This window comes from Pelophylax lessonae, assembly GCF_965119305.1.
Source record: "Pelophylax lessonae genome assembly, chromosome: 13".
Classification (NCBI taxonomy): domain Eukaryota; kingdom Metazoa; phylum Chordata; class Amphibia; order Anura; family Ranidae; genus Pelophylax; species Pelophylax lessonae.
The window spans coordinates 150546093-150573257 of NC_138780.1; the positions used below are offsets into that span (position 1 = coordinate 150546093).

The window sequence follows — 27165 nt, forward strand, 5'->3', positions numbered from 1 at the left end:
TGATTCTGAGGGTGAAGGTGATGGGGTTGTTATGGCGGGGGCCTCCTTATCGGGGTCCCGCTCCTCCCTAGATCTAGTGGGGTCCGAGGTGGAGGCTGAAGTTGAGGGGGTTGATAATTCTCCCCCTGGCTCGCCTGAAGAGCTTGCAATCATGGATGAATTGATTGCTTCCATAAAGCAAACACTGCGTTTGCAGGATGAAGTGTGTCCCCCCGCTGCCTTGGCGGCCTATGGGACGCAGAGAAAACGCAGGACGCCGCAGGTTTTTCCCTGCAATGATGATTTTCAGCGCGCTGTTAAGGATCAATGGCGCAATCTGCGCAAACCTTTTGCTGTACCAAGTAGGTTCAAGCTGCGTTATCCTTTCTCGCCTTCCACTGATGAAAGGTGGTGTTTGCCTCCCCCAGTGGATCACGCAATTGCGGTTTTAAACAAGGCCACTGCGATTCCTGCAGAGGATTCCCCTGTGTTCCGTGATGCCACGGATAGGAGATTGGAGTCTCTTGCCCGTCATACTTATTCTGTTACGGGTTCTATGCTTAAAGCTCTGTTTGCTTCTCTCATGGCGGCCCAGGCGATCGCAAGTTGGACGCAGATGCTTAGGCGCGTCCTAGTGGCCGACTCGGCCTCGCCGGCGACCCTGGATATGGTGGATCAAATCCACCAGGGTGTCATGTATCTGTGTGATGCGGACCTGGACCTGGTTCCATTGGCTGCACGTGTGCACAGCGTGGCGGTGTTGTCTCGCCGCCTGGTTTGGTTAAAATGTTGGTCGGTGGACCAATCTTCACGTAAGACCTTAGCCAATCTGCCTTATGATGGGTCTCGCCTTTTTGGGGAGTCCTTGGATGTGTTGATTAAGGGGATCACCGGCGGTAAGAGCACTCTCTTGCCCCATTTCCACAAGGCTAAGGGGGCTTCTGGGAAGAAGCATGCTAATTTTCGGCCCCCTCAGGGGTCCTTTCGTGCCTTTCGGCCGCACTACAAGGGCAAGCCGTTCAAAGGTCAAGGCTCTCAGAAGAAGCCCTGGTCTGGGAAACAGAAGTCCGGCCAATCCGGATCTGCAGCCCATAACAGTTCGGCCTGAAGGGGCGCCCTCACCCAGTTTTGGGGTGGGGGGACGCTTGCTCGGTTTTCTTCAACCCTGGTTGGCCCGTGTGCGGGACAGATGGGTTCAGGAGATCGTTCGATCTGGTTACAAGATCGAGTTTCTCTCTCGGCCGGAGAGCAGATTTTTTCCCTCAAATCTTCAACTGTCTCCAGAGCATTTGCGGGACCTGCACCTGGCGGTGCGGGACCTGAGGGCTCAGGGAGTGGTGGTTCCGGTGCCTCATCGGGACAGATTTCGGGGGTTTTATTCCAATCTGTTCACCGTGCCCAGAAAGGAGGGCAAGGTTCGTCCAATTCTGGACTTGAAGGCTCTGAACCGCTCTGTGCGGGTTCGCAAGTTCCGCATGGAATCCCTGCGGTCGGTGGTGGCTGCCCTGGTTCCGGGGGAATTCATGGCCTCCATCGATTTGAAGGATGCGTATCTTCACATCCCCATTTTCGAGGGTCACCAGAGGTTCCTTCGATTTGCCATTGCGGAGGATCACTACCAGTTCGTGGAGTTGCCTTTTGGTCTCGCCTCGGCTCCGCGGGTCTTCACCAAGGTGCTTGCACCGGTTCTGGCATTATTGAGGGCCCAGTGCATTTCTGTCCTGGGGTATCTGGACGACATTCTGGTTCGGTCTGCGACCAGCCAGGGTCTGGAGAAGGACCTGTCTGTCACAATGCAAACTCTGCAGGAGTTTGGTTGGACGATAAATTTTCCAAAGTCGACACTGAGTCCGTCGGTTCGTCTTCCCTACCTGGGAATGATTCTGGACTCGGTGCAGGCGAAGGTCTTCCTGCCGGAAGACAAACTCAGAACTCTTCAGGAGGAAGTCAGGTCCCTCAGGGACGTTCCGCACTCGTCTCTGCGGACGTGCATGAGATGTCTGGGATTGATGGTCTCGGCCTTCGAGGCGATTCCCTTCGCTCAGTTTCACACGCGGGGTCTCCAAGCGGAGATCCTGTCCGGGTGGGACGGGCGACCTCAATCTCTGGATCTTCAAATCTCGTTGAGTCATCGCACCAGAAGAAACCTTCTGTGGTGGCTCCAGTTCCCGATGGTGTCCGGGGGCAAGTCGTTTCGTCCTGTCTCGTGGACGGTGATCACCACGGATGCCAGCCTGTCGGGCTGGGGTGGTGTTCTGGGCGTTCTATCCGCCCAGGGAACTTGGTCGGAGGGGGAGTCTTCCCTTCCGATCAACATTCTGGAATTGCGTGCGATAGGTCTCTGTCTTCATCGCTGGACGGACCGGCTGCAGGGCTGCCCGGTTCGGGTGCAGACGGACAATGCCACGGCGGTGGCCTACATCAACCACCAAGGGGGCACCAGGAGTGCCCGAGCGGCTCGAGAAGTGGCCGACATTCTGTCTTGGGCCGAGACTCATGTCCCGGCGATAACGGCAGTTCACATTCCGGGGGTGGAGAACTGGCATGCGGACTATCTGAGTCGCCAGACCCTGGATCAGGGGGAATGGTCTCTCCACCCAGGTGTCTTCTAGATGTTGTGCGCGAAGTGGGGTCTTCCAGATGTGGACCTGTTCGCGTCTCGTCTCAACAACAAGGTGAAAAGGTTCGTGGCAAGGACGCGCGACCCTCGGGCAGACGCGTCGGACGCGTTAGTGGCCCCGTGGCATCAGTACAGGCTGATGTACGCGTTTCCACCGATTCAGTTGCTGTCCAGGTTCCTTCGCAGGTTACACTCGGAACGCAGCACGGTGATTCTTGTGGCACCGGACTGGCCTCGCCGGTCCTGGTACGCAGACCTCGTGAATCTGGCGGTTGACGCCCCGTGGCGTCTGCCTCTTCGAGACGATCTACTGTCTCAAGGACCGATATACCATCCTGCTTTACAGTCGCTGGCTTTGACGGCCTGGCTGTTGAGACCGAGGTCCTGAAGGAGAGGGGTCTCTCTCCAGAGGTCGTTCATACTTTGATCAACGCGAGGAAGTCTTCCTCGGGGAAGGTTTATTACCGTACTTGGAAGGCCTATTTTGCCTGGTGTGAGTCCAGGGGGTTTTCACCCCGCACGTACTCGGTTTCCCGTGTGCTGTCTTTCCTTCAAACGGGTGTTGATCAGCGTTTGGCGCTGGCTACGATAAAGGGTCAGGTGTCTGCACTGGCCGTTCTGTTTCAACGTCCCGTGGCTTCCAACTCCTTGGTTGGCACTTTTGTTCAGGGTGTGCGGCATCTGGTTCCTCCTAGGAGGGATCCTTTGCCCCCTTGGGACTTGAATCTCGTTCTGTCTGTGTTGCAACGTGCTCCTTTTGAACAGATCAGGGAGATCTCGTTGTCTATGTTGTCCAAAAAGGTCGCCTTTTTGGTGGCGATCACTTCGGCTCGCAGAGTGTCGGAGTTGGCAGCTTTGTCCTGCAAGTCTCCGTAACTGGTTGTTCATTTGGATAAGGTGGTCTTGCGACCTAATCCTTCTTTTCTTCCGAAACGAGTTTCGGAATTCCATCTTAATGAGGATATTGTCTTACCTTCGCTGTGCGCGAAGCCTAAACATCCAAAGGAGGTGAGATTGCATTCTCTGGATGTTGTTCGGGCGATAAGGGTTTACCTTAAATCGACTGAGTCTTTTCGAAAGACGGACTCCTTGTTTGTTCTTCCAGAGGGTCCTCGGAAGGGCATGGCGGCTTCGGCCTCTACCATCGCCAAATGGATCAGGCAGACCATTGAACAGGCCTATGCTTTGCAGGGGAAGGTTCCCCCTGTGCCTGTGAAGGCGCACTCTACTAGATCTCTGAGTACGTCTTGGGCCTGTCGTCATGGGGCCTCTGTAGCCCAGGTGTGTAAGGCGGCGACCTGGTCGACCGTACACACGTTCACAAGATTCTACAAAGTAGATGTTCAGGCATCGGCGGATGCTTCCTTTGGCCGCAAGGTTCTTAGTGCGGCAATTCCCTAGGGTCCCTTGTTGGGGACCTCTGGCTGTTGGGATAAGTTTTATATCCCCTGGTTTTTTGTTTTTTCCTGGGTTGTTGCTCCTGTTGAGCACTTGTTTTTTTCTGTTGCCCAGCTGGTTTCCTTCCTTTGGTAAGGTTCCTTTCTTTGATGCGGAGACTGCGTTGCCTTTTCGGCGCGGATGCGTTTCCCACCCCTCATGTTTGCACTGCTTTGGGACGTCCCCATATGTGACGAATATGAAGAGGCGGCGACTGTCGGAGGACGTAAGAGAAAACGGAATTTTTGTAAAATCTTACCTGTAAAATTCCTTTCTCTGAGTCCTCCGACAGTCGCCGCCCCCGCCCCTCTTTTGGGGTTTGGTTGTATACTCTACTGCTATTCCACTAAAACTGAGATATGGTTGCAGGAAGTAGGAGGGTATTGACTGAGGGGACCACCCCTTGAGGGTGGGATATGTTAAAAGCTTTAATGTTAACATATTCTGTTGCCTAGCTACTCCTTCGGAGCAAAGTCTAATACCCCATATGTGACGAATATGAAGAGGCGGCGACTGTCGGAGGACTCAGAGAAAGGAATTTTACAGGTAAGATTTTACAAAAATTCCGTTTTTGCTGGTAATTTCTTTCCTCGCAGTCCTCTCTTGTCAGCTAGAATATGACAGTAAAAAGACCTTGTTGTGGATGAAGAATAATCTGCATTTTAGATGAAAAGGGTTTCAATTATCATAATTATAGTTTTCAAAATGTGTTAAAGATTTCTAGCACCTGGAAAACTTGGCATCTTGTTTCTCACATACGCAAGTGTCCAAAACTTAGTTGTGCAATATAATGCTTTGTGCCTTTTGTATTCAGTTTTAAAGGATAAATCAGTAGACTTTGGGACAAATAAAAAAAAAAAAAAAATTAAAACCCTTCCTTTTTTCTCTATATGAGGTTCCAAACAAATTTACCGGCTTAACATGAGTACTGGCTCGGCCGAAAGTAATTGCATCCACCATTCCATTAAGGTCCTTGTTCAGGCACTTCCTGTTTATACAGTGACAACAATCTGCTTCTGTCTCCCAGCTGGTCGCCTGCATTATCATGCTGTCCCATGCTTTTCCAAAGGAGACTACAAACAGACAAACCTACGCGGATTGCATAGACACCCACCCTAAAACTTGCCATATCTTAGTAGTTTTTCGCACAAAGGTTCATATGAAGATCTATAAAAACATTTGTACGAAAATTCTCTCAAACATTTGTACGAAAATTCTCTGTACATTTGATGAATATCAATCAAAATCACTTCAAATTTTTTTGCTTTCACTAAATTTTGGAATGAATTGACTTTTAATGAAAACCGCATTCCCTGTTAGAAATTCATTCATTTGGGAAAAGTTTTCCTTCTTGCTCCTCTGCATTTTCATCATTACAATTGAAAATAAACGTAGATTTTACACCACTAATGGTTAGAAAATCAAATGACTATTCTTAAAACGAAAATTTACAAACCAAATTCTACTGATGTATGGCTAAAGTATAACTAAAGGCAAAACTTTTTTTTTTTTTTCATTTTGGATATAGTGGAGATAGATTAGAACCCCTGTCAATTTTTATTGCTGTCTGTGCCTCCAGTAAGGAGAGCCACCCCCCTTGTTTGTCCAGTTTACCATTATTATTAAAAGTAAAAGAAAATCCCACATTTTGGGTTGTCCCCTGAAAAGTAATAGAGGGGAAATCTTCCAATGGGTACACTAGTTCTGGTCACCTGGGGTTCCCCAAGGAATTCTCCTAATTTGCAGGGATTTCCTCTCACTTCCTGTTTGGCTATGGGACAGGAAGTGAAGGGAAATCTCCACAATGGGACACAGATAGCGAAAAAAATCTGACGGGTTATACCCCTCCCTTACTCTGTCCAAAATTAAAAAAAAAGTTTTGCCTATAGTTCTGCTTTAAGAAATACCCTTCCATCGCTGAAGTGCGCGTAGACAGGAAGGGACTGCAAGATATCAGCAACATTAAGATGCATCAAAAGATAAAGAAAAGGTGAAAATAGGTATTTTATTAAAAGAAAACATGGCAATTGTTTCACATTATTTTAGAAAAAAAAAATTTAATTCAGTTAGGGTTTGCACCTTCCCATTCACAAGCGGTTTTTTGCTTGTTGTTTCCTTACACCTGACAATGCCTTATTATGCCTGACTACGCAGAATCCCATTCTTACTAACTGTCCCTGTTTACACTTCTACGATTAGCTGCCCTACTGTGCCCTAAGCTAAAAATAAACCCATAAGCCTTTCCTTTTTTTTTTTTTTTTAGCATATTCAGACTTTTCTTGGGCCAGACCCTGATAAGAGTGACTGTAAACACGCAGTACACACACTTTCGCATCTGAAGAACTCCTCTCCTATAGAACTGCTCTCTCTCCCTTGCCCAGCCCAGGAAACAAACTACTGATTTGTATATGCGTGCAGAATCGCTTGTAAAACGCTTGAAAAAACTCTTCAAAATCACCAGGAGTACTTTGTTCGCTCTCTGCTCAGGTGTGAATGTAGGCTTACTGAGTATTTCCATTTACAAAAGCCCATTGGAGACTGGTTCTCTTTTTTAGGATGGTTCATGTCCTTTTAACGTTTTTGCTTCTGCGTGGTGCTTATGGTCATTCCTCTTTGACAGTCTTTCTTTGTGTAAAGTGTGCTACACAGCAGAATATTTGTGTTTTATGAAATATCCACCGAGAAGGCTTGTAATATACATTATTGTCACATTTCTATCTGCAGAATTTGGAGCTGCTGGAGAAGGGATGCAGTAACCTAACTAAGCAAATCCAGAACGCTGTCATGTTTGGTGTCCCTGTGGTGGTTGCAGTCAATGTTTTCAAGTAAGAAGGCTTGTCTCTTCATCCTTTTCAATGTACATGCCAGTGCTCCGGAATTATGGGAATGGCAGGCAGGATGTGATTACTAAGATCTAAATAACATGTACCCTTATACTAAACCTATTAAATAATAAATAAAAGACCACACGATATTTGCTTGGACATAAAAGGCCGCGGCTGCTTTAATTATTGGCTTAATATACATACATAAATAAATACTTCAGACTTTATTTACATTTACATCTTCCAATTAACATAAAACACAACCTAGCCACTATTGCCCAGTACACACGATCCGAAAATCGGGCGACGTTCCATCCGTTATTTTTCGTATTCTAGCAGCTCTCAATAATATTCGCTTAAAGGGAGAGGTTACTCATGATACGAATTTTCTCGGACGATAATTCTTAGCTTCCGCTATGCGTAACCACGCTGTAGCGTGTGAGGGGAAAATGATGTCTACTGCTCATGCGCTGTCTACTGCTCATGCGCTGTCTACTGCTCACCATTTATTTCGGACGAACAACATACTGATAATACGATTATCGTACGATGTGTTATAATACGATCAAAATTTTTATGCTTGCACGACTGGATAATATCGGGTGAACTGTCGTGATCGCCTCTCGTAAGCTGTGTACTAACGATCCGATTATCGTCCGATCCTTTCACAAGCGTTAATTTTCGTCCGATTTTCGGATCGTGTGTACGGGCCATATGGCTCAGGTTGACAAATATAACGTAAACTTTCAGAACCATTATCCATCTGATACTTAAATAAAAACAATTCAGCTGACATTGCGTCCACCAAAGCACCAATGCTAAGGCGACAGTATGAGCCAATAACTAATAACTGGCCGCGACAACCAAAGAAAAGGGGATGGAAGGGTGGGGGAACGCAGTAGACAAAGTCCTTGAGGTGAAGTGACCCGGAGCCCCGCGGCCACTACTTAAATAGCCCCTACAGAACCAGTTAGGGCTAGTTTTCTAGGAAAAGAGTGGGATATTTGAGCGGGAGCGGAGCTCCACGCGCAAAACTGCCTAGAAACAGCTGTTTAAAGAGCAGGAAAGCCGCAGCTTCATACAGAAACTGCCTGGATACCCGCAGATTTAGGCGGGAAGCTCAAAACAGCCTGACCCGGGTCAAAAGTTCAACAGCTGACAGAAAAAATGTAACTGATAGACTAACTAACTAAACTCCTATTGTCTAATAGCCCCCTACCGCCATCCCATAAAGAAATGGGGGCTAATACAGTACCCCCTTTCTTTTCATTCTTTGTAGGGTTGGCTTACTGTATAGAGAAATTACCTTTTTAAATAACTGCAATTAAAGTGACCCTGTACTGTGGCACAAAAAATCTTAGTAATCCTGCAGATTTATCTTCATTGCACTTTGATGTTGCAGGAGCTAAAAAAAAAAAAAAAAGAGAGAAATTCTGAAAATACTGACTTTTTAAATGTCATTAGTTCAATGGAATAATAAATAAAATTAGCAGGGTATTCATTAAACCAGTGTATCAAATAAAAGCCTTATGTCCTTAAAAGAGAAATGTAATAAAAAATATAGAAGTGAGCCTGTTAGAGGTGAAATAACTGACGCATACCGCCCCTGCTCATTTTGGTCTGGGCAACTAGGTTTCACTGACCCCTGGTCAGCAAAGGATTAAAAAGTTTAATAGTGATAGTTTTAGGTCTGTTGCATGCTGCAGTTCTGAGCTTCTGTTGCTGAAGCTGCAATAGGCAGGTAGTTTATTATTCTAGCTGGTAAATAATTAGGCTAGCTTTAGGTCCACTGAGACACAGGAGGATGGAGAGCATAAGTAAGTTAGGGCCTATTCACACCTTTTGCATTGGGCAACCTTCCCCAGTGCAGTTCCAACACAAAGACAAGACAGTTTGCCTTGTTTTCTATGGTATCAGTACATATCACTGCATTGCCATGGTGTGCATGCAGTACTTTTCTTCAGTACAGCGGATTGCAATGCAACTTACCGGATTCCAACACCACTGTGGTAAAAAGAACTTCATGAAACGTCACTTATGGCATTTTAATAAAGTAAAAAAAAAAAAAATGAAACAGTGTGGATACATTTCAGGAGCTCACAAGAGCTTGCTTTTGAGGATTCTCAGACCCAGGGACATACCTTCACAAATGGTGAAAATGCCTGATTAGGAAACAGCTGTGAACTTTAGTATATATTATGCTGGCCCTGTAACTGGGTACTTACCTCCTGGGATGTCCTGCCAAAGCCTTACTCATAGTACAGTCAGACTTCCCTCCCAGGATGTCCTGCCAAAGCCTTACTCAATCTGCAGTGAGACAGAATTACTAAATGTCAATTTAAATCAATGACACGTCCTGACGGCCATCAAACAATCAATGACTAGATCAATCCCTCCCACTCGTATTGTATTCTGACAGCTGGGAGCCTTTTGATTATTTGGAAAAAACCCGACAGGCTGGCTGTACACAAGTCGATAGATAGATTTACTTGTGTACAACCTGCCTACCTATACATGGATTGAAATTTGGCCGGGCCCTGCAGAACCACTGAATTCTGATCCATGTATGGCTTTAGACTGAAGGTTGAGGCGAATACCCTACCTTCCTCTTCTTCTCTCATTTTTTCCTTTTCTCTCTCTTACTTGAGTTACTGATGTGGAAGAAATAGAATAACCTTATATAGGCACCATCCCCTATAATAAATACATGGAAGCAAAATAGAGATTAATAGGTACTTTTAAATGTAATTTAAATAATAGGTACTTTAAATGCTACTTTAAATTTAAAACCAGAGACAAAAACAACTGCTAAAAAATCGACATCTTTATTACAAAAATCAATAAAAACATGGAAACCTCTAAAAACATCATATGAGGAGCCATTAATAATATATCATTGGACAGTTTAGAGATGTTACAATATAAAACATATGGTTTGCTTCTGTCCAGATGTAACAAAAGGCAGACGTAGAGGATCAACGTGTTTCGCTAATACTGCTTCATCAGGATTTGTGCCAGCAAAAAGAAGCAAATAGGGGATATATATATATATATATATATATATATATCACCTTCAAACTAATCAGTTGTATAAACAAAACAAATGTAATTCATGTGGGACATTGGAAGGGTGGAGAGAGAATAACGGAAAAGAGAGAAAAAAAATACATCCAATTCTGAATGATTATATTTGGGTGAAGTCATGGGGGTACATAGGAAAAAAAGAACCCATAGTGAAATGATGACGCTGATGACTCATAAACAAAAGAGACAAAAACACTAAAGCTTGCCTTACCCCATCTATGAATGATAGCCAAACAGAATGAGGTGGGGAGAAGGTCCGGTTCTTATGCAGTATTTTTGGTCCATTCTTAATAGCTGGCTTTCTTTGTACATCTGTTTGGACCTGACCTCCCTCTCCCCACCTCATTCTGTTTTCCAGAACAGAAAATTTCTAACTGTATGCAGTGTATAATTTTCTTGTATTATTTATAGCATTTGTCTTATAATTACCCACAGAACAGACACAGCAGCTGAGCTGGAACTGCTTTGTCGTCTTGCCAAGGAAGCTGGAGCGTTCGATGCTGTGAAATGCACCCACTGGGCAGAAGGTGGCAAGGGTGCAGTACAGCTGGCCAAGGCTGTACAGACCGCATCTGTTTCACCCAGCCAGTTTAAAGTTCTTTATGATTTGGAGGTAAGGATCAACTGCTGTCCATTGTCTCTGTGTCTGCCTGTGACGGCAGGTGGAATTCCACCTAAAACATTCCAGTTGTTTAATATTTCTGAGGCTCAGTGAGACTCATTTTCTTTATTTCCAGCATGGGGAAGTGAATGTACTTTCTTGGAGTGTTCATTTATTTTATAATATATAGAAAATACAGAAGAGGCATAACCCCTTCTCATTCCGAAGAAAGCGTTAAAATGACAGAAAAAAATGTAAAGGTGAGCTAACACCGAACTCCCTCCCCACCACCCCGTGCCATTGCTATACTTACCTTTTGTAGATGCTTTGCTGTCAGTACTCACGCAGCTGATATAGGGATTTGAAATCCCCACTTTTTTTTGTGCAGCGCTTCATGACAGATCAGAGCAATGCTCTGCGACATCAATGACCAATCAGAAATAATGCTTGAAAAAAAAATTTCTATCAAATCTATAATACACTTTTAAAAAAATTAGAGGAACACTTGGAAAACGCATCAGATCTGAATAGGGAAACATATCATGCTGGATAACTATACTGGTATGGACTGGGTAATGTGTAGGGTATAAAAAGATGCCACATTGTTTGATGGAAATGAAAATGGTCAACCTACAGAGGGCTGAATTTAAAGACACCCCGAAAAGTGCTTGTATGCATCGCTGACAACATCGGGGCATGCTCCTAATGAGACGAAGGATGGATGGTGTCCTGGGGTATTTCCTCCCAGATCTGAACCAGGGCATCACTGAGCTTCTGAACAGACTAAGGTGCAACCTGGCAGCACCAGATGGACCGAAACATAATGTCCCATAGGTGTTCAATTGGATTTAGGTCAGGCGAGTGTGGGGTCTTTTCAATGGTATCAATTCCTTCATCATCCAGGAACTGGCTGCATACTCTCGCCACATACGGTCGGGCATTGTCATGCACCAGGAGAAACTCAGAACCCACTGCACCAGTGTAGGGTCTGCCAGTGGGTCCAAGGATTTCATCCTGATACCTATTGGCAGTCAGGGTGCCATTGTCTAGCCTATAGAGGTCTGTGTGTTCCTCTATGGATATGCCTCCCCAGACCATCATTGACCCACCACCAAACCAGTCATGTTGAATGATGTTACAGTCAGAATAACATTCTCCACGGCTTCTCCACACTCTTTCACATCTGTCACATTTGCTCAGGGTGAACCTGCTCTCATCTGTGAAAAGCACAGGGCGCCAGTGGTGGACCTGATGTTCAATGGCAAATGCCAATCGAGCTCCACAGTGCAAGGCAGTGAGCACAGGTCCCACCAGAGGATGCTGGGCCCTCAGGCCACCCTCATGAAGTCTGTTTCTGATTGATTGGTCAGACATCCACACCAGTGACCTGCTGGAGGTAAATTTGTAGGGCTCTGGCAGTGCTCATCTGGTTCCTCCCTGCACAAAGGAGCAGATACCGGTCCTGCTGAGCGGTTAAGGATCTTCTTTGGCTCTGTCTAGCTCTTCTAGAGTAACTGCCTGTCTCCTGGAATCTGCTCCATGCTCTTGCGACTGGGCTGGAAGACAACAAACCTTCTGGCAATGGCACGTATTCATGTGCCATCCTGGAGGAGTTGGACTGCCTGTGCAACCTCATGGGGTCCATGTATTGCCTCATGCTACCAGTAGTGACACTGAAACTAGCCAAATGCAAAACTAGTGAAAAACAGTCAGAAAAGAGGAGTAGGGAAAAAATATCAGTGGCCTCCATCCGTAAAACCATTCCTGTTTTGAAGGTTTTCTCATTGTTGCCAATCTAGTGCACCTGTTGTTCATTTCATTAACACCAAAGCAGTTGAAACTGATTAATAACCCCCTCTGCTATCTAACTGACCAGATCAATATCCCAGGAGTTTAATTGACTTAATGCTATACTCTGAGCATAGTGTTCCTATACATTTTTTTGAGCAATGTATATTTACATGGGGACTGGCATTTTTGCATATTACATATGCAGGCTCTGCTTCCTGCTTTGCAGTGCTATACAGTGGCTGTGCTTTACTGCTCCGTCTCACAATGCATTAAAAGCAGAGTACTCCCTGTTTGGCTGATATCATATCTCAAATACTGTTAAAGCATATCTAAATCCAAGAACAAAAATGTAATATATTGCAACTTGCAAGCCTTAGATTTGGTGGCTGCATTAGTTTTTTCAGGCTATTTTTTCCTTGTGATCCTGTGAATAACACACTTCCTATCCCTTCATGGCTATATTTTCTCCACTGTATATCTGGAAAAAGCCATGGTTGTAACCCAGGCTGGGCTTCAATTATGGAAGGTGTATTGTATCCGTCGCGCTCCTTAAAATCTCACTCGTGGTTGGTGTAAGGTGTGTGGGTGCTATAATGAATTGATGGATGGCACCACCATGCAGTCATAGGAAAATGATGATCTTCAACAGCTGACACCTTGTTATAGTGATAATCTTGTCCTTTATTCACTTAAAGCAACAGGCACTACAGGCCAGCTTTCAGGACCTTGCAAGATCAGTTTACTTTTAATAGTAGATCCTGCAAGATCCCAAAAATGTCAGTCTGTGATGCCTGTTGCTTTATGTGAATAAAAGACAAGATCATCACTGTACCAAGGTGTTCTGGTGAAGATTGAGTGTCAGGCACAGCAAAGAACACAAACCTAAATGGTAGTTTAGGTATATTGGAAAAAAAAAAAAAAGGGATTAGTCTTTAAAAAATACACTTATCCTTTAATAAAAACACTGCAGCAATAACTAATACTATGTTCCCACTACCAATTTTCTATCCTTTCTTTTAAATGGGAAGCAGACAGCGTTGAGTCACATTAATGTGTTTTTCTTCCTAGCTTCCTATTGCTGATAAGATCAGGATAATTGCACAGAAGATATATGGTGCGGATGATATTGAACTGCTCCCCGAGGCACAGAAAAAGGCTGATTTATACACTAAACAGGTAAGAGAGAGCACAGCTTCTCCACCATTAATACTTGTGCCGCCTGGGGTACTTCTTAAGATTTAGGAAGCACTTTCTTTTGTTGTGTTTAAAATCAGAATACCAGTTTAAAGGGTTCTATCTTTTTTAAGAACACGTTCCTAAAACTATGAATGTATATTATAAATCCTAGTTGGGTCACCAGCATTCTAAATTACCACTGGCACTTAATATTTTTGAGCCTTTAACCTGATGAATAGAATTATGCAGTACATCTCGTCAATACACATGCATTTCCCTATTTTTTTTATCCCTTTAAAAACCCTTCAAGTACAGAAAAATACCCGCCGATCTTCCAGAAATGCACTCCTCTCCTAAATCCTGTTGTGCGCCAATATTACCGTCTTCATCTCCACTTAGGTAGCAACTATGACGTTTTTTGCTAGGGTTTACTTGCCCTTTAAATTACTTTGGCTTTTGGATTGTACAAGGATAAAGAGGGCCCTGACAATGATTTCACACTTTGGGGTATGTTAACCACTTGCCGAACGTGCTATAGCCAAATGACTACTACAGCGTTGTCATCCAGTTCTGGGAGGGCTTCTGTTCATGTCCTCCCAGACCCGTGCCCGCTGCGGTGTGTATCCGCCATGCTCTGTGTTCACTGTGTCCAATCACAGCTAAACACAATTACTGGTTATCAGCATTCCTTTCCTCATGCGCTGTCACAGTGTGAGGAGAGAAGAGCCAGTGACCGGCAAGTGTGACAGGGGACATCTACAGTAATTATCAGTGCAGCCCCGCAATGCTGCCAATCACTGCCCATCCACGCTGCCAGCTAGTGCCCATCAGCACCGCCAATTAGTGCCGCCTATCACTGCCCATCAGGGCTGCCTATTAGTGCCCATCAGTGCCTCCTCATCAGCGCACATCAGTGAAGGAGAAAAATTACTTATTTGCAAAATTTTATACCAGAAATAAGAAAAACGTTTGTGTATTTTTTGCTTTGTTTAGCAAGAAATAAAAAAACCAAGTGGTGATTAAATACCACCAAAAGAAAGCTTGATTTGTGTGAAAAAAATTTATATGAGTATTGCATGACCACCCGATTGTCATTCAAAGTGTGACAGCTCTGAAAACTGAGGCAGGAAGGGGGTATAAGTGCCCAGTAGGCAACCGGTTAAATAAAACAATACTCACCAAGGGGTACTTGGCAAACAATTTAAAGTAGTATTTAGCTCTCCTTTCAAACCTTGACCTACAAGTAAACTTATGTATGATAAGCCTGACTTGTAGGTACCTTAAAAAGCACCTAAATCTGTGCTGCTTAGTATATACTGTCATTGGCTTAGGCCGATGACATCAGTTGAGGCATGCACAGAAATCTCTATATTCACAGCACACTGAGTATACTGTGATTGCTGAGAGCGGCGTGCTGCAGCAGTGATGACCTTCATGCGCAGGAGTGACATATATACATACACTATATATATATATATATATATATATATCAGTTCAGTGTTGGAAAATACCAAGCTAAAATGATGTACACTTTGCCCAGGTATTGCAGTACCCTCATGCACACAATTATGTGCCGTGCCTGAATAAAATCTCCTACTGTGATGAATTATTTTAAAAGTGTTCCCACAATTCTTTTTAGCTGCCATGGATGTTTAGTTGTAGAGTTTGCACTGGTTTAAGCAAAAAAAACCCATAATTTGAACATTCTGATTTTCAGGTTCCCTTGGGTTCAGATTCTGATGCTATCTCCAAGAGGCACCAAGTAGAGTTAATGCTCTGTAGCTACCGGTGTAGCATGGTGGTGGGGGATTCTTCCACAAGTGCTCAGTATTTTATTTTTTCTAAATTTTCCAACAGGATTGTAAAAAAAAAAAATAGAAAATGTAAAATTATTTTAAAAATTAAAAAAAAAAATTTAGAAAATAATTTTAAAAATTGTAAACCAATCATAAAAAAGCATCCTCATAAATAATGAGGATGCAGTGGCTGTATGAACACAGCCACAGGTCCTAATGTGGTAGGTGTGCAAGTGCCGGTGAGTGGCCCCAAATGCACACTGTCAGTGTTCGGGGGCTATACAGCTGCATCCACACGCCTGTCCAATTTGGACCTATGGCAGTTTTCATACAACTGCTGCATCTCCATAGCGTAACATAGGCTCCCTGCACACACACAAAAAAAAAATTAAAAATCTAGTTCACACTGTACAGGCCCCATGTGAACGACCTCCAAAGACCTCATTTACACACAGTTTATCAACTCAATACAGTTTTATCTCTTAGAATTAGCAGGCATTTTTGTAAGTTATGTTTGTGCCCGCTAATGATGATATAATTATATATTCGGTGGGGGAGGGGGGGGGGAGGGCCCTGTCAGGTAGGCTGTATAGGGGCCCTGTGATCGCGAACAACAGCCCTGGCAGCATGATCATTCCAGCGAGCTGTCAACACGTGCAGCACCTCCCTTTTTTTTTTTTTTTATTAACCTCTTTACCACTAGCCACTGTGCTGCTACTGCGGCACAGTGGCTCATTATCGTCTAGCGACGTAGACCTACGTCGCTAGACTCCTCCCCCTGTAGGCGGCTCTCGCACGCCGCTGGAGGCGCGCTCCCGCTGTTTTCATTCACAGCGGGAGTCAGGCCAGGGGAGGAGCGGCGGCGATCGCCGCTGCTCTGCCCCGATCGTCGGGGAATCCAGTTTGGAGATCCGCCCGCCTGTGTATACAGAGCGGGCTGATCTCCTAAGTGACAGGGAGTGACAGATCGGAGTATTCAGCATAGCTGAACCTGCGATCTGTCCCTGGCTCACTCAGTCACCCCCCCCCCCACACGTTAGTAAGCACCAGGCATACATTAACCCCTCCCTCTCCAATAAAATTAACCCCTTCCCTGCGTGTCATTTTTACAGTAACAGTACATATATATAGCACTGATTACTGCAGTAATGTCACTGGTACCCCCAAAAGTGTCAAAAATGTCAGTCAAGGGTCCGATCTGTCCGCCGCAATGTCGCAGTCCCACAAAAAAAAACGCAGATCACCGCCATTACTCGTTAAAAAAAAAAAAACACTAAAAATGACAGAAATCTTTCCCTTAGTTAGTAAACGCAATAACTTTTGCGCAAACCAATCAAAATACGCTTATTGCGATTTTTTTTTTTTACCAAACATGGGTAGCAGAAAACAAATTGGCCAAAAATTTTTAAAAAAATTGTTTTTTACATCTTTTTTGGGGGGAATTTCATATAAAAAAATGTTAAAAATATTGTTATTTTTTTCAAAATAAACGCTCTTTTTTTGTTTATAGCGCAAAAAGTAAAAATCGCACAGGTGATCAAACACCACCAAAAGAAAGCTCTGTTTGTGGGAAAAAAAGGACGTAAATTTCAATTGTCAGTTAAAGTCGCACAGCGCCAAATCGCAAAAAGTGGCCCAGACGTAAGAGAGCAAAATGCTCTAGTGGTAAAGTGGTTAATAGCATTACACTAAAGCACATGCCAATAAGTTACAATGCGTTGTGTTGCAATTTAGCACCCATGACTGGTTCTTTTGGGGGGTCTATTAAGATTAAATGGCATAGCAGAGCACCTGACACAACATAGCTTGTTTTATGGTGGTGTGGGTACCGGTGCAATATCGCATGTGTTCCTATTTATTGTAAGTGTGAACAGAACTGAAATCTGTAGGTTCTTCTACCATAGTTACCAAAAACCTCAACCCCCCCAGTGACAGAAATGAGAGGTTAGGTTCGACTTGTAATGTGCAAGTGTCCTTTTATGCTGTAATCAGACTTATCCGGTGCAAGATGAGTGACAACGATTGGTAAAGAAAAGCACACACACCTGATTGACGATGAGATGTAGCATAAAGTGTTAATTAACCTTGTATTCTATACTTTTATCTGAAGGGCTTTTCTAACCTGCCAATCTGCATGGCCAAAACGCATCTCTCCTTGTCTCATAACCCGGAGCTGAAAGGTGCCCCAAAAGGCTTTGTGTTGCCCATCCGTGACATCAGAGCCAGCATTGGAGCTGGGTTTCTGTATCCATTAGTTGGAACGGTAAGAGGTTATTATTTATATGTCAATATGACCTTTAAAAGATGGGCTACTTTGAAAGGCCGGACAAGTACATGGTATAGGTCACTATGGCAACGAAAGGAATGCTTGTTAGTGGAATGTGCTGGTCATAAGGGCAGTGTAGCTTTGACATACATTATCTCCCACACATCTCTATATGAATTGCTGGGACATCATTTATTAATGTCACTTCAGGTGAAATCAATAGGTAATCAAGGGCAGACGAACTTATATAATATTAATAGTAATATTAATTATATTTATTATTAATATTTATATATAAATATATTCTATTTAAAAATATTATTATATTAATTAATATACTGTATCTGTGTGTATATACACTATATTGTCAAAAGTTTTGGGATGTTGGGATGCCTGCCTTTACACGCACATGAACTTTAAAGCGGAGTTCCAATCAAAAGTGGAACTCCGCTGATCTGCTTCCCCCCCCCCCCCCCTCCGGTGCCCCATTTGGCACTCTTCAGGGGGGAGGGGGGAACGGGTACCTGTTTTTGACAGGTACCCCTCCCCACTTCCGGGAGACATCGGCGCGGTGCTGTCCCTCTGAAGTTCGTCCTCTTCCTTTTTCCTCTGCCGATGGGCCAATTACAAAGCACAGCGCACTTTGTGCATGCGCAGTAGGGGACCAGCAGTGAAGCCGGAAGGATTCACTGCCGTGTTCCCTTTCTCTGGATGAAGGTGGCGGCACCCAAGAGCCAATACCTAAATCGGCTTCGGGTGCCGACATCGCAGGCTCCCTGGACAAGTACGTTTTACTATTTAAAAGTCAGCAGCTACAGTATTTGTAGCTGCTGACTTTTCATTTTTTTTTAAGGGGAAAGGGGGCAGGACTCTGCTTTAATGGCATCCTAGTCTGTAGGGTTCAATATTGAGTTGGCCCACCCTTTGCAGCTATAACAGCTTCAACTCTTCTAGGAAGGCTGTCTACAAGGTTTAGGAGTGTGTCTATGGGGAATTTTTGACCATTCTTCCAGAAGTGCATTTGTGAGGTCAGGCACTGATGTGGATGAGAAGGCCTGGCTTGCAGTCTCCACTCTAATTCATCCTAAAGATGTTTTATCTGGTTGAGGTCAGGACTCTGTGCGGGCCAGTCAAGTTCCTCCTCCCCAAACTCGTTCATCCATGTCTTTATGGACTTTGCTTTCTGCTCTGGTGCGCAGTCATGTTGAAACAGAGAGGGGCCATCCCCAAACGGTTCCCACAAAGTTGGGAGCATGAAATTGTCCAAAATGTCTTGGTATGCTGACGCCTTAAGAGTTCCCTTTACTGGAAAAAGGAGCCAAGCCCAACCCCTGAAAAACAATCCCACATCATAATCCCCCTCCACCAAATGATTTGGTCCAATACACAAAGTAAGGTCCATAATGACATGGATGAGCAAGTTTGGGGTGGAGGAACTTGACTGGCCTGCACAGAGTCCTGACCGCAACTTGATAGAACACCTTTGAGATGAATTATAGCGGAGACTGCGAGCCGGGCCTTCTCCACAGAACAAGGAGAAAAAAATCTCGGCTACTGCACACCATACAAGCCTGGCGTGTGATAGGTGGCAAGCCATGACTAAGCCCTGTGAGTGGGGTGAAAAATGTTGGGGGCGTGGCCTGGATGGAGTTAGGCTAAGGCTGCTATCACACGCCGGGCTTGTATGGTGTGCAGTGGCTGGAATTTTTTTTTCCTCCTTGTTCTGCACTTAAAAAAAAGAACGTTCTCAATTATTTTTCATAAGCTCCTATATGAGAGCAGTTGTTATCAGGGACGCTGCTATTGTCATGGCTATTTTGGAAGCAACAGAAATACAGTAGTGCAGCCAGTTCTCGTGTCTGCTCCTATGGAGGTTAAGGCCCCGTTCACATAGGGGCGAAGCTACTTCGCACCGCGACCTCGGAGCGGCCGCCACGGACTTCATAACATTGAAGTCTATGGCGGTCGCCTCCTGGTCGCCCCAAAGAAGCTCCGGACCCTTTTTCTAAGTCGGAGCGACTTGTGTCGCTCCTATTAGAACGGGTCCGCAGCTTCCCTATGGGAGGCGGTCGCCTCACAGGTCGCCTTAGTGTGAACGGGGTCTCAAAGATTTCTGTTTGCAGGTGTTTGTAGACATTCTAGAGCAGGTATTCCCCAACTACGGCCCTCCAGTTGTTCAGGAACTACAATTCCCATCATGCCTAGTCATGTCTGTGTATGTCAGAGTTTTTCAATGCCTCATGGGATGAATAGTTCTGCAACAGCTGCAGGGCCATAGTTTGGTAATCTCTGGTCTAGAGGAACAAGGGGGGACCTGGAGCATTACTAGGAGTGATAACCGGATTTTGTTATAGCTTTAACATGCTGATTACATGGAGAATTCACACAAAGTCTTTATTGATGCATATAAATGACACTTATCCTCTGCTCGTGTTTTGTAGATGAGCACAATGCCTGGTCTCCCAACTAGACCGTGCTTCTATGATATCGATCTGGATCCTGACACAGAGCAAGTAAATGGATTGTTCTGAAATCTCGAGTCTGGGATACTAAATGGTGAGATTGAAGTGCTGTACCCACCTATTATCCTTCTGTTCAGTATATCATTTTCTACAGTGCTACAGAAGCACTTAAAGGAAACCTGTACTTAGAGGAACATTGGGACTTAGGAAGGCTACATTTAGAAGCTATAGAAATTAATTGTTTGTCAATACAACCCTATTTTTTGGCAATGAGAGCCTAGGAAATCCTGAAAATAATGGTCCCATGGTTAAAAATAACAATAATTATGGCAAATAGCACATGCTTTGTAGCTCAGTGAATTAAGTCTTGAGTTGCAGTCCAGTTCTAGATTCAGCTTCTTTTATCAGCTGTATAACTAAAAGCAAAACATTTTTTTAGTTTTAGACAGAGTTGGGAGGAATTATAACATCCACTAGGTTTTTATTTGTCTGTTTATTGTGCCCCCCATTAACCACTTAAGCCCCGGAAGATTTTACCCCCTTCCTGACCAAGGGGTTTTTTGCGATTTTTTTACTGTGTGACTTTAACGGACAATTGCGCGGTCGTGCGACGCTGTACCTAAACGAATTTGACGTCCTTTTTTTCCCACAAACAGAGCTTTCTTTTGGTGGTATTTGATCACCTGTGCGATTTTTTTTTTTTTTTTTTTTTTTTGATCATGTGCTATAAACAAAAAAAGAGCGTTAATTTTGCAAAAATAACAATATTTTTCACATTTTTTTATATGAAATTCCCAAAAAAAATGTAAAAATCCAAATTTTTTAACATTTTCGGCCAATGTTTTATGCTACATATGTTTGGTAAAAAAAATCACAAAAAGCGTATTTTGATTGGTTTGCGCAAAAGTTATTGCGTTTACTAACAAAGGGAAAGATTTGTTATTTTTGGTGTTTTTTTTTTTTTTTTTTACGAGTAATGGCGATCTGCGATTTTTTTTCTTTTGCGGGACTGCGACATTGCGGCGGACAGATCAGACCCTTGACTGACATTTTTGACACTTTTGGGGGTACCAGTGACATTACTGCAGTAATCAGTGCTATACATATGCACTGTTACTGTAAAAATGACACTGGCAGGGAAGGGGTTAACTGTATTGAAGAGGGAGGGGTTAAGTGTGTCCTAGGGGCGTGTTTCTAACTGTGTTGGGACATGGCTACTAGTGTAAAAACAGACCAACGGTCCTACATAGTAGAACCGTCTGATCTCCATTTTTACACAGGGGAGAATGACAGGCGGCTTGTTTACATTAGCCACCTGCCTTTCTCCCTTCCCGGCGAACGATCGCGAGTGACCGGCGGACATCGGGTCCGCCGGTCACACGCACTGACTTGTTAGGGAACGAGCCGGGGCGGGCGCGCCTATTGGCTCACAAGCCAGTGACAGGCTAGTGACGTACCGGTACGTCACTTTGCCTGCCCGGGGCTGACCGCCGCAGTATATGTACTTGCGGCGGTCGGCAACCGGTTAAGTCGATTCTACCTCTCTATCTGTCCTGTTTACCATTATCAGTGAAAGTAAAAGAAAATCCCAAATTTTGGGTTGCCCCCAGAAAAGTAATAGAGAAGAGATCTTCCAGTGGGGGGGACACTAGTTCTGGTGACCTGGGGGGTCCCCAAGGAAATCCCCTAATTTGCAGGGATTTTCTCACTTCCTGTTTGGCTATAGGACAGGAAGTGAAGGGAAATCTCTGCAATGGGACAGAGATGGTAAAAAAAATCTGCCAGGGGTTATAACCCTCCCATGCTCTATCCAAAATTGAAAAAAAAAAAAAAAACGTTTTGTCTTTAGTTTTACTTTAAGAAATGCCCTGCCATCGCTGAAGGACACATAGACAGGAAGGAACTGCAGGATATCAGCAACATTAATATGCATCATAAGATGTAATCAAATTATTTATCTAATTTGTAAGAAAATATGATGATTGTTTATTACACTATATTTTAGCACATTCAAATTTTATTCAGTTAGGGTTTACATTTTCCCATTCACAAGCATTTGCCTGCTAGTTTCCCTACACCTACAAAATGTTTATTTTTGCTTTTATTAGACTTTTGAATAAATAGACTTTTTGTGAACAAAAACCACATTCACTTGTTTAAAATTAATTTGGGAAAAGTTTTCCATCTTGCTCCTGAATTTTCTCTTCACTACAATCAAAAATAAATGTAGATTTTACCCCACTAATTATTAGAAAATCGAATAACTATTCTTTAAATGAAAATGTATAAACCAAATTCTACTGATGTATGGCCAACTTAAAGTAAGACTAAAAATGTAAAAGATTTTTTTCCTTTTGGATATAGGGGAGATGGTTTAGAATGCTTGTCAGTTTTTATTGCTGTCAGTGTCCCCATTAGGGAGATTCACCCTCTCTACTTGTCCTGTTTAGTGTTTACCATTATCATTGACAGTGAAAGTAAAAGAAAATTCCAAATTTTGGCTTGTCCCCTGAAAAGTAATAGAGGGGAAATCTTCCTATGGGTACACTAGTTCTGGTGAGCTGGGGGTCCCCAAGCAATTCCCTTAATTTGCAGGTATTTCCTGTTCGTCTATGGGGCAGGAAGTGAAGGGAAATCTCCACAATGGGAAACAGATGGTGAAAAAACAGGTTAACCACTCCTGGACCGGATTTACCCCCCTTAATGACCAGGCCATTTTTGAGATATGTGTGCAACGCTGTACCCTAATAAAACTTGATGTCCTTTTTTTCCCCACAAATAGAGCTTTCTTTTGGTGGTATTTGATCACCTATTTTTATTTTTTGTGCTATAAACATAGCAACAATTCTGAAAAAAGCAATATTTTTTACTTTCTGCTTTATACCATTCCCAATAAAAAAAAATGTTATTAAATATATTTTTTTTCATAATTTTAGGCCAATTTGTATTCTGCCACATATTTTTGGTTAAAAAAATCCCAATAAATGTATATTGATTTATCTTTGCAAAAGTTATCGCGTCTACAAACTAAGGGAAAGATTTGTGTCATTTTTATTTTTTTACTAGTAATTGCAGCAGTCAGCGATTTTTAGCGGGACTGCGGCATTGCCCCGGAAGATTGGACACCTAACTGACATTTTTGACACTTTTGGGGGACCAGTGACATTACTACAGTAATCACTGCTAAAAAAATATGCACTTTTACTGTACTAATGACACTGGCAGGGAAGGGGTTACCACCAGGGGCAATGGAAGGGTTAAATGTGTCCCTAGGGGGGTGCTTTCTAACTGTGGGGGGGTGGGCTTGCGGCATGAAAACAGAGACCTGTGTTTCTAAATAAGAGGAACACAGGAACCCTGTGTTCATAACTGACAGAACATTAGTCTGCCGTGTCTCCACAGGGAGCGATCACAGGTGCCCAGCAGTAATTGCAGCTGCCAGACTAGCTGATCAGCTTCTCCTGTGGCGAATGGGGGTGCGCACGCATTTTTGGCTATAGTTCTACTTTATTCTTTGCTAATAACAGTATAGCTGCTTTCACTGAAAAAGTCTTCCTTGTACTGTGGAAGTCTGTTCTGTTTAATAGTCGCCGTGCAATTTCTGGGCTGAATGAGGCCCAGTGTTAACCAAGCCTTTTCTCTGTGCTCTAGACCAGTGGTCCTCAACCCTGGCCTACAGGGCCCACTAACAGGCCAGATTTGCAAGATAACTGAAATACATCCCAGGTAATATAATTTGCTTCTCAGTGATTGCAGTACTGTAGTCTGCATCTCCCCAAGGTAATACTTAAAATCTGGCCTGTTAGTGGGCCCTGAGGACCGGAGTTGAGGACCACTGCTCTAGACCAATGGTTCCCAAACTGGGGTATGCATATCTTCCAAGGGGTATACTCCAGGACATTAGGTTATGCAAAATAGAAAATGAATAATGGTCAAAAAAGGCAGCAGTGTACCTGTGACCATGGAATCACCCAGTAGTGCTAACTTTTTTGATTTGTTACTGGGTCTCTGTATTGTGTACTTTGCATCTCCAGCCTGGATGTGTGAATGTTTGTTAGTATTAGTGACGTCAATGTTGCATACACAACCTGCAAATCACCGCCTTGTCTGAAGAGAGGAAGAGGGAGGGGTGAAGGTGCTTGAGTTGATGGTCGCATAACTTGCTGGTTTGGAACAATTTTTTCAGGTTAGATAAAGTTACAAAAAAAAAAAAAGGTGATCAAAGAGTATAAAAAAGGTGATCAAAGAGTAGGTAGAAACCAGAGTCTGCATTTTTCTTGGATCCTAAAATTTGGTTTTAAAACTTTCCTTCTGTGTGTATGGTTAGTCCTTCTGTTGAATTTAAAACCTATTTTGTGCACTCGAGTTGTGTATGATGAGGGAATGGAATGTATATATGGAAGTTCAATGGACTTTGTTGGTATTGCTTGTGGTCTTGCTGCCCCCTCAGGACCAAGGGTATCCAAAAACTCACTAAAAGACAACAACAAGAGAAGGGCGCACCGACCTAGTGCATTACCGCTAAAAAGATTTATTAAAATGTTTAAAAAAAGCACCTTTCTGGCTCTGAGGAAGAGGGTTCGCCCTCGAAACGCGTCAGCCTAGCCGTAGCAGATCCATGCAGACCTCTGAATGTTATCCAGCACCGTGCAGTGTTTTGGCTACTGTTGGAGATCTTGTGTTAATCATGTTTTTATATGTGTGCTACCTACAATTGTTTTGGGAGTATAATATGCACTTTTTTAAACATTTTAATCAATCTTTTTAGCGGTAATGCACTAGGTCGGTGCGCCCTTCTCTTGTTGTCTTTTAGTCCTTCTGTTGACCTTTGTGCCACTGACTTTGTAAATAAAAATGTCCTATTATGCTTGTTTTTATACAATAGCTGGAAATTTCAGAATAAAGTCATTTCTGATTTTGTCTCTGCTTACTTACAGTGTTTTAAACCTGGATGATCCGCTCTCAAGCCATGGACGCTGCCATGAAATGCTGCTGTGAAATCTTTTTACGTTACTTTCTCCAAAAGGTCTTTTAGTGTTTTTTCTCTCAGGCATTGTAAACCTGTCTGTCTGCAGAATAAATGTATATTTTACAAAAAACATTGTGTTGGGTTATGGTTGTTTCTATATGTGGTGCTGGTTACATTACAAGATGTAATGGGTCTTACATCCATCCCCTGACCTCACCAAGGGGCCACCCTATTATTTCTGCTTATGTATTGCTACAGCGAACAATTGCAGACATACAGGAGATGGTCAAACCTTGTGGAAGGTTCTGTAGGAGATGGTCAATAACTGTAGGAGATCCTCAGAGCCTGGGACAAACAGGACATGGTCAGAGACTGTGGAAATACTGCAGGAGATGGTCAGAAACTAGGGACATACTACAAGATATGGTCAGAGGCTGCAGACATACTGCAGGAGATGGTCAGAAACTGGGGACATACTACAAGATATGGTCAGAGGCTGCAGACATACTGCAGGAGATGGTCAGAAACTAGGGACATACTACAAGATATGGTCAGAGGCTGCAGACATACTGCAGGAGATGGTCAGAAACTGGGGACATACTACAAGATATGGTCAGAGGCTGCAGACATACTGCAGGAGATGGTCAGAAACTAGGGACATACTACAAGATATGGTCAGAGGCTGCAGACATACTGCCGGAGATGGTCAGAAACTAGGGACATACTACAAGATTTGGTCAGAGGCTGCAGACATACTGCAGGAGATGGTCAGAAACTGGGGACATATTACATGATATGGTCAGAGGCTGCAGACATACTGCAGGAGATGGTCAGAAACTGGGGACATACTACAAGATATGGTCAGAGGCTGCAGACATACTGCAGGAGATGGTCAGAAACTGGGGACATACTACAAGATATGGTCAGAGGCTGCAGACATACTGCAGGAGATGGTCAGAAACTAGGGACATACTACAAGATATGGTCAGAGGCTGCAGACATACTGCCGGAGATGGTCAGAAACTAGGGACATACTACAAGATTTGGTCAGAGGCTGCAGACATACTGCAGGAGATGGTCAGAAACTGGGGACATATTACATGATATGGTCAGAGGCTGCAGACATACTGCAGGAGATGGTCAGAAACTGGGGACATACTACAAGATATGGTCAGAGGCTGCAGACATACTGCAGGAGATGGTCAGAAACTGGGGACATACTACAAGATATGGTCAGAGGCTGCAGACATACTGCAGGAGATGGTCAGAAACTGGGGACATATTACATGATATGGTCAGAGGCTGCAGACATACTGCAGGAGATGGTCCGAAACTGGGGACATATTACATGATATGGTCAGAGGCTGCAGACATATTGCAGGAGATGGTCAGAAACTAGGGACATACTACAAGATATGGTCAGAGGCTGCAGACATACTGCAGGAGATGGTCAGAAACTAGGGACATATTACATGATATGGTCAGAGGCTGCAGACATACTGCAGAAGATGGTCAGAAACTAGGGACATATTACATGATATGGTCAGAGGCTGCAGACATACTGCAGGAGATGGTCAGAGCCTAGGATGAACAACAAGGATTCTCATAGACTATGAACATATATTGCATGACATGGTCACAAACTAGGGACATACTATAGGAGATGGTCAGAGACTGCACACATACTACAGGAGATAGTCAGAGACTGCAGACATACTACAGGAGAAGGTCAGAGACTGTGAACATACTACAGGCAGGTCAGCCTCTCATGGAGTTTACAGGCTGCTGGCAGCAGGACTATACGGTACACATTACATTTTCTTAATTCCTTCCAGCCTGCATTTAGATAAGAGTTACTTATCTGTGAGAATTAAAGCAGATTCAGACCATTTTTTTGGAAAACCAATAGTTGCTCCAGGCAAATACACAGTGCTTAATTGTAATGCCTAATAAAGTGAACAGGGTTTGCTAAATTGGACTGAATAAAGGTGATATTACCTAACTGCCATATTGCATAACAGACACTGCACATTTCTCATTCATTGATGGACACAGCTTCTCATCTTCATGACCATTGGGTTATACTTCCCCCCTACAGGAGTAGGACACTAGTCAGATAAAAAAAAATGACCACGCCTATGGTACAGTCTCTGCAGGTA

The 27165-nt window shown here is 43.8% G+C and overlaps 1 protein-coding gene across 1 annotated transcript in view; it reads left to right on the forward strand.

The window, feature by feature from the left end:
* The window catches only part of MTHFD1 (methylenetetrahydrofolate dehydrogenase, cyclohydrolase and formyltetrahydrofolate synthetase 1), a 177475-nt gene extending 152376 nt beyond the window's left edge, over nucleotides 1-25099 (forward strand). Inside the window, exons 23-28 of the mRNA XM_082275758.1 lie at nucleotides 6761-6861; nucleotides 10381-10558; nucleotides 13406-13513; nucleotides 17420-17572; nucleotides 20017-20131; nucleotides 24975-25099. Of these exons, the coding sequence (XP_082131884.1) occupies nucleotides 6761-6861; nucleotides 10381-10558; nucleotides 13406-13513; nucleotides 17420-17572; nucleotides 20017-20106 (630 nt within the window). The 3' untranslated portion in view covers nucleotides 20107-20131; nucleotides 24975-25099. The remainder of the gene's footprint in view (nucleotides 1-6760; nucleotides 6862-10380; nucleotides 10559-13405; nucleotides 13514-17419; nucleotides 17573-20016; nucleotides 20132-24974) is intronic.
* Nucleotides 25100-27165: the final 2066 nt, after the last annotated feature.